The sequence below is a fragment of the Cicer arietinum genome, chromosome 6, assembly GCF_000331145.2.
Source record: "Cicer arietinum cultivar CDC Frontier isolate Library 1 chromosome 6, Cicar.CDCFrontier_v2.0, whole genome shotgun sequence".
In the NCBI taxonomy this organism is placed as follows: Eukaryota; Viridiplantae; Streptophyta; class Magnoliopsida; order Fabales; family Fabaceae; genus Cicer; species Cicer arietinum.
In genome coordinates, this window is record NC_021165.2 from 4100163 (window position 1) to 4113927 (window position 13765).

A 13765-nucleotide genomic window follows, 5' to 3' on the forward strand; every position below is an offset into this window, starting at 1 on the left:
GTGTGAGCAGCATGCAATGGCTATGTCTAAGCTTGACTTCAATACCGAAGAGGAAAAGGAAACGGTGGAACATGTTTTTCGAAATGCAGTGCTCTGTTTGAATGAAGATGACCGGAGCTTACCTGCTATTGAGCTGATGTTGCCACTTCTTCAGCGAGGGATTGCTGTTCATCATTCTGGCCTTCTTCCTGTCATCAAAGAATTGGTTGAGCTTCTTTTCCAGGAAGGTCTTGTAAAGGCCCTCTTTGCTACTGAGACAGTAAGATTTTGCCAAGATTATGATTTTTTCAATATTCTTCCTTGATAATACATTTTTTGGAAGGATTTTAAATGTACTTTTCTACAGTTTGCGATGGGTTTAAATATGCCGGCAAAAACTGTTGTATTCACTGCTGTTAAGAAGTGGGATGGTGATAGTCATCGTTATATTGGATCTGGTGAATATATACAAGTGAGTGATGATTTATTTTTTTGTGTGGTGGTGGTTGGATGGAGACTTATTCATTCTATCAATCTATTGTCACTCTTACCATTAATGATATGGTTCCTTTAGATGAGTGGAAGGGCTGGCCGTCGTGGCAAAGATGAGCGTGGAATTTGTATCATAATGATTGATGAGCAGGTGAGTGTATTTTTAGTCAATTTTGTTTTCTGTACCTCTGGTGCAACATAATGAACTCAATAATTATCTGGTTATTTTGCACAGATGGAAATGAATAATCTCAAAGACATGGTTCTGGGTAAACCTGCCCCTCTAGTTAGTACATTCAGGCTTAGCTACTACTCAATTTTAAATTTGATGAGCCGTGCAGAAGGCCAGTTCACTGCCGAACACGTGATAAGAAATTCGTTTCATCAATTCCAATATGAAAAGGTTTGTACCCAACCATTTCCTTCAAAATCTTATTTGTATTTGTTGCATTACGATGTTTAACTTGTGGATTCATTACTCTTATTCAGGCCTTACCTGATATGGGAAAAAGGGTGACTATGCTGGAGCAGGAAGTAGCTGTGCTTGATGCTTCAGGGGAGGTAGTCTTTTTCCCTAGGCCATCTGTTTTGTTTTTTTAAGTATGTCTCCGCTGTGGGTTTAATACATTGATATTTGATTTACTATTTTCTATTATTCACAACTTGTAGGCCGAAGTATCTGAATATCATAAGCTGAAATTGGAATTAGCTCAGCTTGAGAAGAAAATGATGGCACAAATAATAAGACCTGAAATGATTCTTTATTTTCTTGTCCCTGGTCGACTGGTAAGTGATAGGTTATCATTGGTCTGAAATGAGTTCAGATTAATTTTTTGCTTCTCTAATTAGTGCTGAGCATCAGCATGTACATGAGATTATGATATCATAAATGCATCCATATGCGTGTTTATACATTATATGTATCGTTTCCTACATTGTCTGCGCACAATTGTTTATTTTTATTTTTTTAGTTCTTCTGTTTTTAATTTGTCTGTTGTTTCTTTTCTTTCAACTTCACTGAACTATACGGTTTTCTAAACCTTGCAGATTAAAGTAAGAGAAGGTGGAACAGATTGGGGCTGGGGTGTTGTAGTCAACGTTGTTAAGAAACCTGTTGGTGGTTATATAGTTGACACTTTACTTCATTGTTCACCTGGTTCCAATGAAAGCAGTTTACGGCCAAAACCATGTCCACCCCGCCCAGGAGAGAAGGGTGAAATGCACGTGGTAAGCTGATATTTTGAACTGTCATGCTACTTTTCAGGGCTTTATTTTGTTACTCACTTCACATATCTAAGAAACTGTTACGTTCTCTCTTCCATTTGCAATAGGTCCCTGTTCAATTACCGTTAATCTCTGCCCTAAGTAAACTGAGGATATATGTACCTCCTGATCTTCGGCCCTTGGAAGCTAGGCAAAGTATACTCCTTGCTGTTCAGGAGCTGGGCAATCGTTTTCCTCAAGGTCTTCCAAAGCTTAACCCTGTAAAGGTAATATTTTCCATACTGAGCTATCATTAATTGTTGGTATGTTCTCTAACTCTACAAAAGAGTTAGATAAGTAACATGATTCAACTTTTGCTGTCAGAATTAGGAGTGACTGCTGTGGGCTCTTAAATGGTTCACATTATATTGGACACATGATTTTTATGTAAACTATATGGCGAAAGCCGTAGCAAATTTATTGGTCTCCAACATTCTATCTTCCCAATATTTGGGCATTTTTAAATATTTGCATTGCATAGTCAAACCTTTAACTACCTTTATGCATCATATTTTTTCCTCCTCGTTGATGTTAATCATCACCTCTTTATTTCATTCTCCTACTTTTTTTATGAAGAAGTTTGTTAGCACCTGGTCACAGCAAGTTTGAGTGATCTTTAATAGAATCATACCGTTATTTATATATTATATTCTTGAAATAAATTTCCAGGACATGGATGTACGCGACTCAGAGATAGTCGAACTTGTCAATCAATTAGAGGAAATAGAGAAAAAGCTGCTTAATCATCCAATGCATAAGGTTTGCTAAGTGATTCTAGTCCATATTCTGTATGTATAAATGTGATGTAGCTGGTCTTTGGTTTGAATGCTTCTGCAACTCTTTGCTGTAAGTTAGATTCAAGATGTGGATCAAATTAAATGCTTTGAGAGGAAAGCTGAAGTGAATCATGAAATTCAACAACTGAAGTCGAAAATGCGGGACTCCCAGGTATTGACTTCGCTGAGGCTTTGTTATTTGCTACATTTAATTATTAAGCTGGACCACATGTTGGAGTTTAGAACTGAATGGGAGCCAAGACCGTATGTGCTATGCATTGTTTATTGTCTATGTGATGAAATGTGAATTATTAACAATAACAATTTAACAGTTGATGGGATGCTAATATGATAATTTTATTCATGACAAATTTTGAGTGCACCATATTTGAACATGGACAATGGATAACTCTACTCAAACTAATTTTCTAAACTGTCATATGATTCCTTTGTTGTTTTGATGGACTAACTAGTTATTGGATAAAAAATATCAATGTTTCAGCTACACAAATTTCGGGAAGAACTTAAAAATCGCTCACGAGTTTTAAAGAAGCTTGGTCATATTGATGCTGATAGTGTAGTTCAATTGAAAGGAAGGGCAGCCTGCTTGATTGACACAGGCGATGAACTTCTTGTTACCGAATTAATGTTTAATGGTGAATTAATATATATGCAATTGTCACTGGTTTCTGCTGTACTGATTGCACTTTATGTTACATCATCTGATTTTTATCATTCACTTTCTCATCCCCATTAGGCACATTTAATGATCTGGACCATCATCAAGTTGCTGCCCTTGCAAGTTGTTTTATACCAGGAGATAAATCAACTGACCAGATACAGCTGAGATCAGAACTTGCAAGACCCCTACAACAGCTTCAAGACAGTGCAAGAAGGATAGCAGAGGTATTCTATCATTTAACTTAGCATTTCTTGTGAATTTGTGAATTGAATTATAAATGGGATTGCACTATGGTTACAGATACAACATGAATGCAAATTGGAGATAAATGTGGATGAGTATGTCGAATCAACAGCAAGGCCATACTTGATGGATGTAATATACTCTTGGTCAAAGGTTAGTAATGTCATATTTTGACCTGAATGCCTTGTCTGCTTTCAAGTTGTTTGCTTGAGTTCCACTCGTACTCCTGGATAAGTTTCTACAGTAAAGTTTCTATTCCACACATCTGAGTTGAGTTTATAGAAATTGCATAGATTTCTATTGGTCTACTCCATTTCTTTCTATCCAATACTCAAAATTTTCTGTTCCCCACCAAAATCAAAATGAAATTGAGGTATAATATTGAAGTTGTACCACTCGTATAAAGTCAACTTTTCCATTTTGTCCACTTTGCAAATGATGGAATGGAAAATTAATTCGTTTCCATTATTAAATATCCAAGCTTTGGCATGATATCTTTTTTCCATACTATCCCATTCCGTTTCATTGTATCCCTTTCTATTCCATTTAACCAAAGTTCAATCATAGAGATGTTCTTATTAAACTGTTTAAGCGTTCCACATTTCCTTTAAATTTGAATACAAATTTGACAAGAGTTAACTTGAGGAAATTTAGCGTTTGACATTCCAGATGATGGAGGAAGATAAAAGCTTGAGGATAATTATAGCTGTTCTTCTATTATCCAATTGTCATAATACTGGTCAAGAACCCTTCCTGAGCCTGTGGCATTAGTTGTTATGAAGTTAGAATTATGAACACATATGATTCCCAATTTCTGTTTGTCGCTTGTCTTTAATAAAATTCAATTGTAGTAAGTAATAAAAAAAAATATCAAAATTGTGAAATTTAGGCATTTGAGTTGGTTGCCATGGTAGACACATAGCAACATTTGCCAGAACCTTAACCAATTATGGGGATCCTTTTACTCCATAATGTATGGAATCTATTATATTTGTTCAGGCTTATAAGATAAATTAACAACTTTGTGTGCCTAACTCAAATGGTCTGCTACTCTTGATTCATTACCAGCAGTCTTCAAAATAGACTCATCTGTGTAGATTGTGATACTAAATCTCATTTTAGCTTGCATTCTAAGACACATATAGACATCCTAGCTGGAGCATTGAGTATGCATCCTCCAATGAGTGGGAGAAAAGAGGAGTGGTTAATTTACTGGTTTGTTAGATTTTTTTTTGTTAACAAAACTGGTTTGTTGGATTAGATTAACCTCTCGTCTTGTTTCATATTTTTCTCCCAGGGATCAAGTTTTGCAGATATTACTCAAATGACTGACATCTTTGAGGGGAGTATCATTAGGAGTGCTAGGAGGCTTGATGAGTTTTTGAATCAGGTAATTATGCGGTTTCAATTTCCGATGAGGGATTTGCCTTAAACTATCATGTTGCAAACTGTAAATATCCTTTCTATGAATAAAGAGTGGAAACATGCTAGCAAATGTTTGTCTGTATTAGACTTTAGGGATTCAGAGAAAATGTGAATAGAAGTCTGATATCTGAATTATTATCATTTGATAATCTGAGCTATACGAGTATTACTAATTTACTACATATGATCAATTTTAATAAGTATTGCAGTTACATAACTGACTATAGCTGACACCTGTAACTGAAGTTACTGAAGAGAGTTAGTTGTAGCTGTTAGACCTAAGTGAGCTAAATGAAACAGAAAATAGAATATAATGAAATGTAAACGTAAGCTTTTGAGAAATCATATTATATTCTCGTAATTTGGGTAGTGTGGTTAAACATGGCTAATTTAAAGTGTTATTCTGGACATTTCCAATTTATGTTAAGATTTTATTACTTTACATATGCAATATTTGATATAAGCTTGAGTTTGAGGTGTTCAACTACCAAATTAGAAAGTGCCAAAGTAGGCATCGTTTAGTTGTGTTTCAGCAATTATTTTACCTTTGGAAAATTCTTCTATTTTCCTTCATTATAACACATTTTTGACCTAATTAATTGTTTGGAAACAAAATGTAAATTATACCGCTGTATTATGAGTTATTAAAGTTGTGATCATCTTGCCTCTTTCCAGTTGCGTGCTGCTGCTAATGCAGTTGGAGAAGTTGACCTGGAGAAGAAATTTGAAGCGGCAAGTGAAAGCCTTCGACGGGGTATTATTTTTGCAAACTCTCTGTATCTGTGACTTGTTCTCCAGCAGCAGACCATTCGCCATATACTTTGTTACTCCAGCTGGCGGGCAGCTTCTACTTTCACATCCCACCTTTGTGGGTGCACTCAATTCCTTCTCAAGTTTTGTCTTGTAAATATTTTTTGTACTATTTAAGTGCTCCTGTAGTATAGGAGTAGTTTGTACACTGTAGAGTGATAGATCGCTATCCATAAATTATTTCAGACTGGTAGCATTTTTCTCCTGTACGTTTACCTCCAGAACCCTTTGTCTGCATTGGGGCTTGGGGAGTGGGGTTGCATAGAAAATACTGTAAAAGTTAGTTATTAATTTGCAGATGAGTCATTCTGCCCTGTAAACATTTCCAAAGCAAATTTTGATTGACAACTATTTATTTTAGTGATCATTTGAATTTGAATTATTGGATTGGTTAAACTGAGAATATGGGGATTGGTATTTGCTAAAAATATTCATAATGAGTAATGAGTAGAATAAAAATCAGCATAATTTGTACAATTATGGGCACAAGTGATTATCTGCGAAAGTGTGGTTGTGTCATTCTTTGAAACACTATCCTATTGATCACAAAAATTCCCAACTTTGAATGGTATCAAAATTTTTGTTTTTATTAAGGCCTGTTCTGTTTATTACAGTATTTTTAAAAAAATGAGAATTTGAAAATTGTCTAAAAGTTGTTTCAAATAAGAAGCTACATTTAGTAGCTTCTAAAGAATATTCTTTTACAACTGTTTTTTATTTCATAAAATGATTTGAAAAAATGTAGTTGGTCTTTTAATTTTTAATATTTATTTAAAAAGAATTTTTATTAAAAATTAATTAATTAATGCCTCTTGTAATTTGAAAGTAATTTTAACGAGCTTCAATTAATAATAGAAGTCTAGTTATTGAAATTTGTGAATTTAATTTTTGGAGAATGACATAATTTGGTTTTGCGGTTATACTAAAAGTATCTTTAATTTAGGTTTCATATAAATATTTTATCTTTAAAATATTATTTGAATATGCCACATGTGATTTCAAGTTCATAGATTTAGTCAAAGTTACATATTTAAAGAACTTTAAAAGTAGATTTTATAGTATTAAAATATTATTTTTATATATTTGGAAATGTTAAATTTTTAAAAAAAGAATATAAAATATTGAAGAGAGAAAAATAATATTTTATATTCATAAACTTTAAAAATAAAATCTCCCATTAGAGTAAAAATTGTATGAGTATCATAAATTTGAGTTGGACCTACTTCAAAACATAACAAAAATGTTTTTTAAAATGTTATTATTGAATACACTCTAAAAATGAAAACACATGCCTTTTTAGTATAAAAAAAATAGGACTTGCTTTTTAAATATCAATGCAATCATAAACTTGAGATAGTTACAGTATTATCACCGAAAATATTCTAGTAAATATTTAGCTATTTATAGTCCATTTTTTATTCTTCAGGATGTTGAAGGTTGCATTTTGTTATAGGGGAGAAGAGAGTAAAGTGTATATCACATTTCTTTTAAGATAAAAAAACAGTTATATTGAATTATCATTTCTTACAATTTATAAAATGTTCAAAATTGAATTGTTCCCATGTATAAACTAAACTAGTAACATCTTTAATAAACATTTTTTGAAATAGATCTTTAAGAAACGTTTTAAATGAATGAATTAATTTGACATGAGAGGCAGAATATATAGAAGAAATAAAAGTACTTTGATAGATTTGATAATAAATAAAACCAAGAAATGGAATTATATTTTGATCACATGATCGAACCTAGACTCTTTATGATTGAATAAACGAAGGGCTGAGATCGAAAGGAAGTAAGGGCAAGGTTGCTCACCTTTGAACAGCCAAAATCCATTATTACACTATTACAGTTCTAGATTTAGATTTAGGCGGAGCTTTCAAGTCACTTACTATAACACCTCCCTCGTTTCCATCGACACCCATCCAACTACATCTTCTCTTCAAAACCCCCCACTCCATTCCATTTCATTCCATTCCATTGCATTGTTCCTTCCTTCTCTCAATTCATTCACCAATATTCCATTGGTAAACTTCAATTAATTTAAATTAATCATCATCGTCATTTTCATTCTCTTTATTTTCCTCACTTTCTTTCTTTCTTCCTTCCTTCCATTACAGATAAAAATGGAAGCAACAATGTCGGCGTGCAAGTCTCTTACCTCACCTTCCACCGTTCCCGTCACAGTAAGTAAATTTCTTACTCTTCTTCAATTTCCACTTACCATGCTCGCTAATTACAATTACTCTTATATCTATTAATGCTAATGTTAATTAATTAAATAATTAATATGTTTCTGAATCTGATCCAATTCTAAGGGTTTATTTGCGGTGAGAGGAGGAGGAATCAAGAGTTCGCATTCACAGTGCAGTTTCTTAACGGGAACTAACAAGGTGAAGTTTCCGAGGCAAACTACTCAACCTTGTAAACACCGTCAAACGCGTCATTGTGGTGCTCTTCGTGCGACTTGTCGTGCAGATAAGATTCTGATCGCGAATAGAGGTGAAATTGCGGTTCGTATTATTCGTACTGCTCATGAATTGGGGATTCCGTGTGTCGCTGTTTATTCCACCGTTGATAAGGATGCTCTTCATGTTAAATTGGCTGATGAATCTGTTTGCATTGGTGAAGCTCCTAGTAGTCAATCGTAAATTACTCATACTCTCTTTCTCTTTTTCAATTTTTTCATTTCACTTCCTATATTTATAAAGATGTATATGTACATATCAAATATCAAGATGTTACTAGTCCTAGTTAATTAAACTGCAAAATGTTATATTTATTGCTTAAAGTTTCTTTTTTTTTAATTTTGAAAAAAAAACTACATTTTCCTAATATAATATATCCTTTTTTTATTTTATTTCCCTTTCTGAGCAGGTATTTACTGATTCCAAATGTTCTGGCTGCTGCAATTAGCCGACAATGCACAATGTTGCATCCTGGATATGGTTTTCTTGCTGAGAATGCAGTGTTTGTTGACATGTGTAGAGAACATGGAATCAATTTTATTGGGCCTAATGTGAGTAGACTTTGCATTTTGTAGAATATTGCTTTGTTGGTTGATTTCTTGTGATTACCCTAGTTGAGAGCTTTGAAAGAAGTTTGTTAATTTTATTGTCTTAGTCTTATTATTTAATGTTTTCTCTGTTGAATACATACTCCTTGTTTAGTTCATAAAGTTCTCTAATTTTTCCTTTTCAAATTATTTAGTAAAACTGAACATTTAGTCAAACCTTTCAGCCTGATAGTATTCGGGTTATGGGTGATAAAGCAACTGCCAGAGAGACCATGAAGAAAGCAAACGTTCCTACTGTTCCAGGAAGTGATGGGCTTTTGCAGGTATAACATTAGACACTGGTGTGTTGATAGCATCAGATAACTTCAATGAAATAGTTCCAAGTGAATTTCAGATTCCACGACTTCAGTCTAACTATAAAAATTAATTTAACAGACCACTGAAGAAGCTATCAGGGTGGCACACGAAATTGGTTTCCCTGTGATGATCAAGGTAGATTGCCTTATTTTTCTGTATCTTTACTCTTTTGGCTATTTGAAGTGAACTCCAATTTTCTGGTTGACATTTGATCATGTTTACCTTATGTACTCGTACATTAAAAAATGTATATACCTGGGTCCGTAGATATGTACGTTTGATCAAATCACAACCTACTATATTTGTCTTTCTATCCCTTAATCAGTGGAGATATACATGGGAGGATGGATCTTATTTGAAAATAAATCTATATAACGAAAAAATTAAAATTCTTGTGGATAAGTAAGTGATGTATGACCCACAACATGTGTTTATCATTTGGAATTTTTGAAACTGGAAAGTTTTTCCATTTATGCAGGCTAATCAACTTACTACCATGATTATGTCATTGTTAGTGATACATTTAAAAGGATATGTATTAGTTTCTAATATAGTCTTCATGATTTGTTTCTCGCTTACGTAAACCAATTGATTTCAGCCATGTAAAGTTCCTTTTGCCAATTTATGTGGACTGACAAACATATGGTGTTTCTCAGGCAACCGCAGGTGGTGGAGGTCGTGGTATGCGTCTTGCTAAAGAACCTGAAGAGTTTGTGAAGTTATTACAGGTATTTTTTGCTGAATGGAAATTCCTGTTTCGTTGTCTATATTATAAATTGCAGTTTTTATTATCTGTTTAAATGAAATAGTCACAGGCAAAAGATAGAATGGGTAACCTGAACTCAAATTAATATAAATTGAAGCCATAGCTCTCAAATTTACCTATAATTAGATTAAAGCAACAATCTAAAGGAAGCAAGAAATGCTTATGCCTTGAGTAATTTTTTTTGTTATTTTTATTTTCTAAGTTATGGATCAGGAGTTCTTAGTGATTTAGTTGGGGGCCAACAGGTAGAACAAGGTTTCCTGTTGTTTCAATGCTTGAATAATTTCCATGTCATGAAAATATATCTGTAGCAGAATAAATTTCAGGGCCATATCATCAGAGTGGATTCTGATGGAAGGGAGATGATTTTATTATGATTTTAAATAGTTCTAGTGTTTAACCCATTAATGAGGAATTATAAGTGCTTTTTTGGTAAATGTTTTCAATTTGTTTTCTTTACAGCAAGCTAAGAGCGAGGCAGCTGCTGCATTTGGAAATGATGGGGTTTATTTGGAGAAGTACATTCAAAACCCAAGGCACATTGAGTTCCAGGTAATGTTTTCCCTTTTTCTTTTTGAAATCTGTAATTTGACTGTAGCCTGGGGATTTGGAGAATCGATGAGGGAGTTTTATTTGTGGAGAATGTGGAACCAAAGAATCATTCATGGTGGGGATTGCCCGACGACAACCTTGAACTTCTGCATTAATGCAATACTTAAATGCTTGCATTAATGCGAGTGTCCTGGCTGTCTTGGAAACTCGGAAATAGAAACTCAACTGTGCTCATTGATGGCATTTTTCAATTTGATTAACTAAATCTAATGAATAATGAAAAAGATGTAACTCCAAACCCCAACAGTTCCACACTGCCTGATACTTCTATGAGTTTTAATGGTTGTTTGCACTTATAGATGATAGTATTGTGTCTAATTCATCTATTTCCTTGCTTCATGGCTATCAGGTTCTTGCAGATAAATATGGTAATGTTGTTCACTTTGGAGAACGTGATTGCAGTATCCAGGTGCTTTGAACTAACATCTTCAATTTCGTATCTGTCTGGATCAATATTAGTGTTTCAATATAGTAATTTATATTATGCGTACTAATACTCATCTTGCTCATATAAATATTAAAACAAAACTTGAAAATCTGTGTTCTACATGCATGCAATTGCCGACCTTAGCAAATCTAAGATAAAAAACTAAATATACTATTTAATATGTATGAGATATGTTTCTGACTGGAATGTAAATTTTTTAATAACTCAGTGTAAAAGATTAAAGTAATGTTTTTGGCTGTAACTGAAATGATCTAATATGTAGAATTTTGTGTTTTATTTTTTCTCTATGGAATTTCACAAGTGTAACTAGTGCTGATACTGCTAGAAAATATACGATAAAATTTGTAAAATACATTTAAAAAACCTTGGGAATAATAATTTTACTAAACAAGTTTAGAGAAAGATCAAAAGTGTTGTGATTATTTTCTTTCCCATTTTATAATAATTTTTCTAGAGATCCCACATAAAGTAATTAGTTATGTTGACTATGATTTTGAATACAGAGGCGTAACCAGAAACTGCTTGAAGAAGCACCATCTCCTGCATTGACCCCAGAGTTACGGAAGGCAATGGGAGATGCAGCAGTTGCTGCAGCCGCATCTATTGGTTACATAGGTGTTGGAACGGTTGAGTTCCTTTTGGATGAAAGGGGTTCTTTTTACTTCATGGAGATGAACACTCGTATCCAGGTTGAAACTGATTTCTAATATACTTGTTTAGGGATGATAAATGCACTTTAACCTGATAGGTACCTACTATGCATAGGATTTTTTACTTATTGAATCTATTTGCGCTGGGGCCCAAGTTTATTAAATAACAAAAAAAGTGGATATTGGTTCAGATTTGAGTACCTAATCATACTTTTTTAGTAATAACAGAAACTATTTGTTTTAAGAAAGCACATTAAAGAGAGCGCATTCCTTTTAACTAAAATTCAGATAATTGTTTTAAGAACTCATCAATTGTATGAGTATGGGCATGAAATTTTCTAACTGTGAAAGTGTGGGTTTGGGGACATGTCATTTTCTTAAATGTGGATATGAGATACTCTTGTACAGTAATTAATACCTTACCTATATCTCCATTGCCATCCTGATGCTTGCCTAAGATACCTAGACATGACATTTCAATACATATGCTGCATGTTCAATTTCAATATCTTACGAATTATGCTTTTGTTTTTGGGGGTGGGTTGTTGGCTGGGATCAGGTTGAACATCCTGTGACAGAAATGATTTCCTCTGTTGATTTGATAGAAGAGCAAATTCGTGTAGCTATGGGAGAAAAGCTTCGATACACTCAGGTACTACAGAAGATATTTCAGTTGTGATCCTTTAGAATCTTGCTCTTATCGTCGTTTTTCCTACAGGAGGATATTGTGCTCAGAGGACATTCTATTGAATGCCGTATCAATGCAGAAGATGCTTTTAAGGGATTTAGACCAGGGCCAGGTATCTTGATGTATCGGAGGTGTATTTCGGTAAAAATGTGGTTAAAGATTTTTTTCTTAGAAAAGAAAAAAAATGTGTTTAAAGATAAATACAATTGCATTCTAAAAGCAGCTTCCTCAGCTGTAACATTTATATATATGTTGGGTAGTTTGGTCAAGTAGCTTCTTTCTCTCATTTGAAAATGTTTTGCTAACTGCCATGTGTTTGGATTTTACGTTTTTCATTTGTTATTACTTGAAATTTTATTAATCTCTCGAGTTTTCTCCCCTCAAACAACAGGTAGAATTACAGCATACTTGCCCTCTGGAGGTCCATTTGTCAGAATGGATAGTCACATTTACCCGGATTATGTTGTTCCTCCAAGCTATGATTCTCTTCTTGGAAAGGTGTGCCAATCTGTTCTCTTCTTAACATTGACTTGCCATGCTTATCTCAGTTACTATACTGTACAATGTATCTCTTTTTATTTCACATGCAGAAAAAATGCATGTAAACTGTATATATATATATGTACCTAAATTATTCACTTAAAATGAAATCAACATCTAGTACAAATATATACTAATCAGTCTTTTCCTTTTGTCATCAATTACTTTTAAAGTTGTCGACAAAGGGTGGTCCAAATGGTAAGGATTTGATTCATTTCTTGCTAGGAGGTGGGTTCAAATCCTGTTGCCGATGTGGATACCTCATTAGTGTGTAGTAAGTGTTGTTTGAGTCTTGCGGCCTTCGTTGGCCATGGTGAGCTCCATGGAGAAACTCACCCAAACTTTCATCTATCAAAAAAATTACTTTCTAAGTGTGTCTTCTTTGTGCTTGGGCTTTGGGATTTTAGCAAAGATAGGTTATACATATGGATACCAACAAGGTGAAGACTCGCTTCACTTGTGAGTTTAACATTAGCTGATGTACAAGTCAATGTTTTGTTTATTTTGCATGGTGCTGTTTTCAATCTGATTGAAATTTGTAAACTTGGAATGAACTACCCTATCTCTAAATATAAAGCTCCATTTGACCATTTCACACAAAGTAGGAAAATTAGGTAGCACAATAAAATCTGTCCATTGATTTTCTAAAATAGCCCTTCAATTAAAGTTTTTGTTAAACAATGACACCAAAAAAATAGTAAATTAACTAGGTATATTTAAAAAAAATAATTAATGCATCTAATAATTTGAAAGTGGGCTTATATTTAGCGACAAATCATCTTTTTTGAAATGGGACATATATTGAGAGGTACGGCATCGTATGATCCATGTGGCCGACCCTATTCAGTGAGATAAGGCTTGGTTGTTGTTGTGGGAAGTATATTTAGAGGTAGAGGTAGTAAATTGACAAGGATAATGATGTATTTTTGTATGGTATGATTTGCAATTGACTGGTTGTTCAAAGAATAGGCTTGTAGTATTTCCTGAGTGATGACAACATTGAATTTATGTCTGTTTC

The 13765-nt window shown here is 33.7% G+C and overlaps 2 protein-coding genes across 2 annotated transcripts in view; both read left to right on the forward strand.

Annotated features, from left to right (window-relative positions):
* Positions 1-6049, forward strand: part of LOC101505143 (DExH-box ATP-dependent RNA helicase DExH10) — a 9142-nt gene extending 3093 nt beyond the window's left edge. The window contains exons 3-17 of the mRNA XM_004503497.3: positions 1-259; positions 347-451; positions 554-622; positions 707-874; positions 961-1032; positions 1141-1257; positions 1519-1698; positions 1803-1961; positions 2404-2493; positions 2590-2682; positions 3013-3166; positions 3268-3416; positions 3493-3588; positions 4733-4825; positions 5536-6049. Coding sequence (XP_004503554.1) covers positions 1-259; positions 347-451; positions 554-622; positions 707-874; positions 961-1032; positions 1141-1257; positions 1519-1698; positions 1803-1961; positions 2404-2493; positions 2590-2682; positions 3013-3166; positions 3268-3416; positions 3493-3588; positions 4733-4825; positions 5536-5646 — 1915 coding nt within the window. The 3' untranslated portion in view covers positions 5647-6049. The remainder of the gene's footprint in view (positions 260-346; positions 452-553; positions 623-706; positions 875-960; positions 1033-1140; positions 1258-1518; positions 1699-1802; positions 1962-2403; positions 2494-2589; positions 2683-3012; positions 3167-3267; positions 3417-3492; positions 3589-4732; positions 4826-5535) is intronic.
* A 1513-nt stretch (positions 6050-7562) lies between these two features.
* LOC101505461 (biotin carboxylase 2, chloroplastic) overlaps positions 7563-13765 on the forward strand; it is a 7949-nt gene continuing 1746 nt past the window's right edge. The window contains exons 1-13 of the mRNA XM_004503498.4: positions 7563-7697; positions 7791-7856; positions 7989-8317; positions 8548-8689; positions 8911-9009; positions 9122-9178; positions 9700-9771; positions 10272-10361; positions 10771-10830; positions 11373-11558; positions 12079-12171; positions 12238-12319; positions 12599-12705. Of these exons, the coding sequence (XP_004503555.1) occupies positions 7797-7856; positions 7989-8317; positions 8548-8689; positions 8911-9009; positions 9122-9178; positions 9700-9771; positions 10272-10361; positions 10771-10830; positions 11373-11558; positions 12079-12171; positions 12238-12319; positions 12599-12705 (1377 nt within the window). The 5' untranslated portion in view covers positions 7563-7697; positions 7791-7796. The remainder of the gene's footprint in view (positions 7698-7790; positions 7857-7988; positions 8318-8547; positions 8690-8910; positions 9010-9121; positions 9179-9699; positions 9772-10271; positions 10362-10770; positions 10831-11372; positions 11559-12078; positions 12172-12237; positions 12320-12598; positions 12706-13765) is intronic.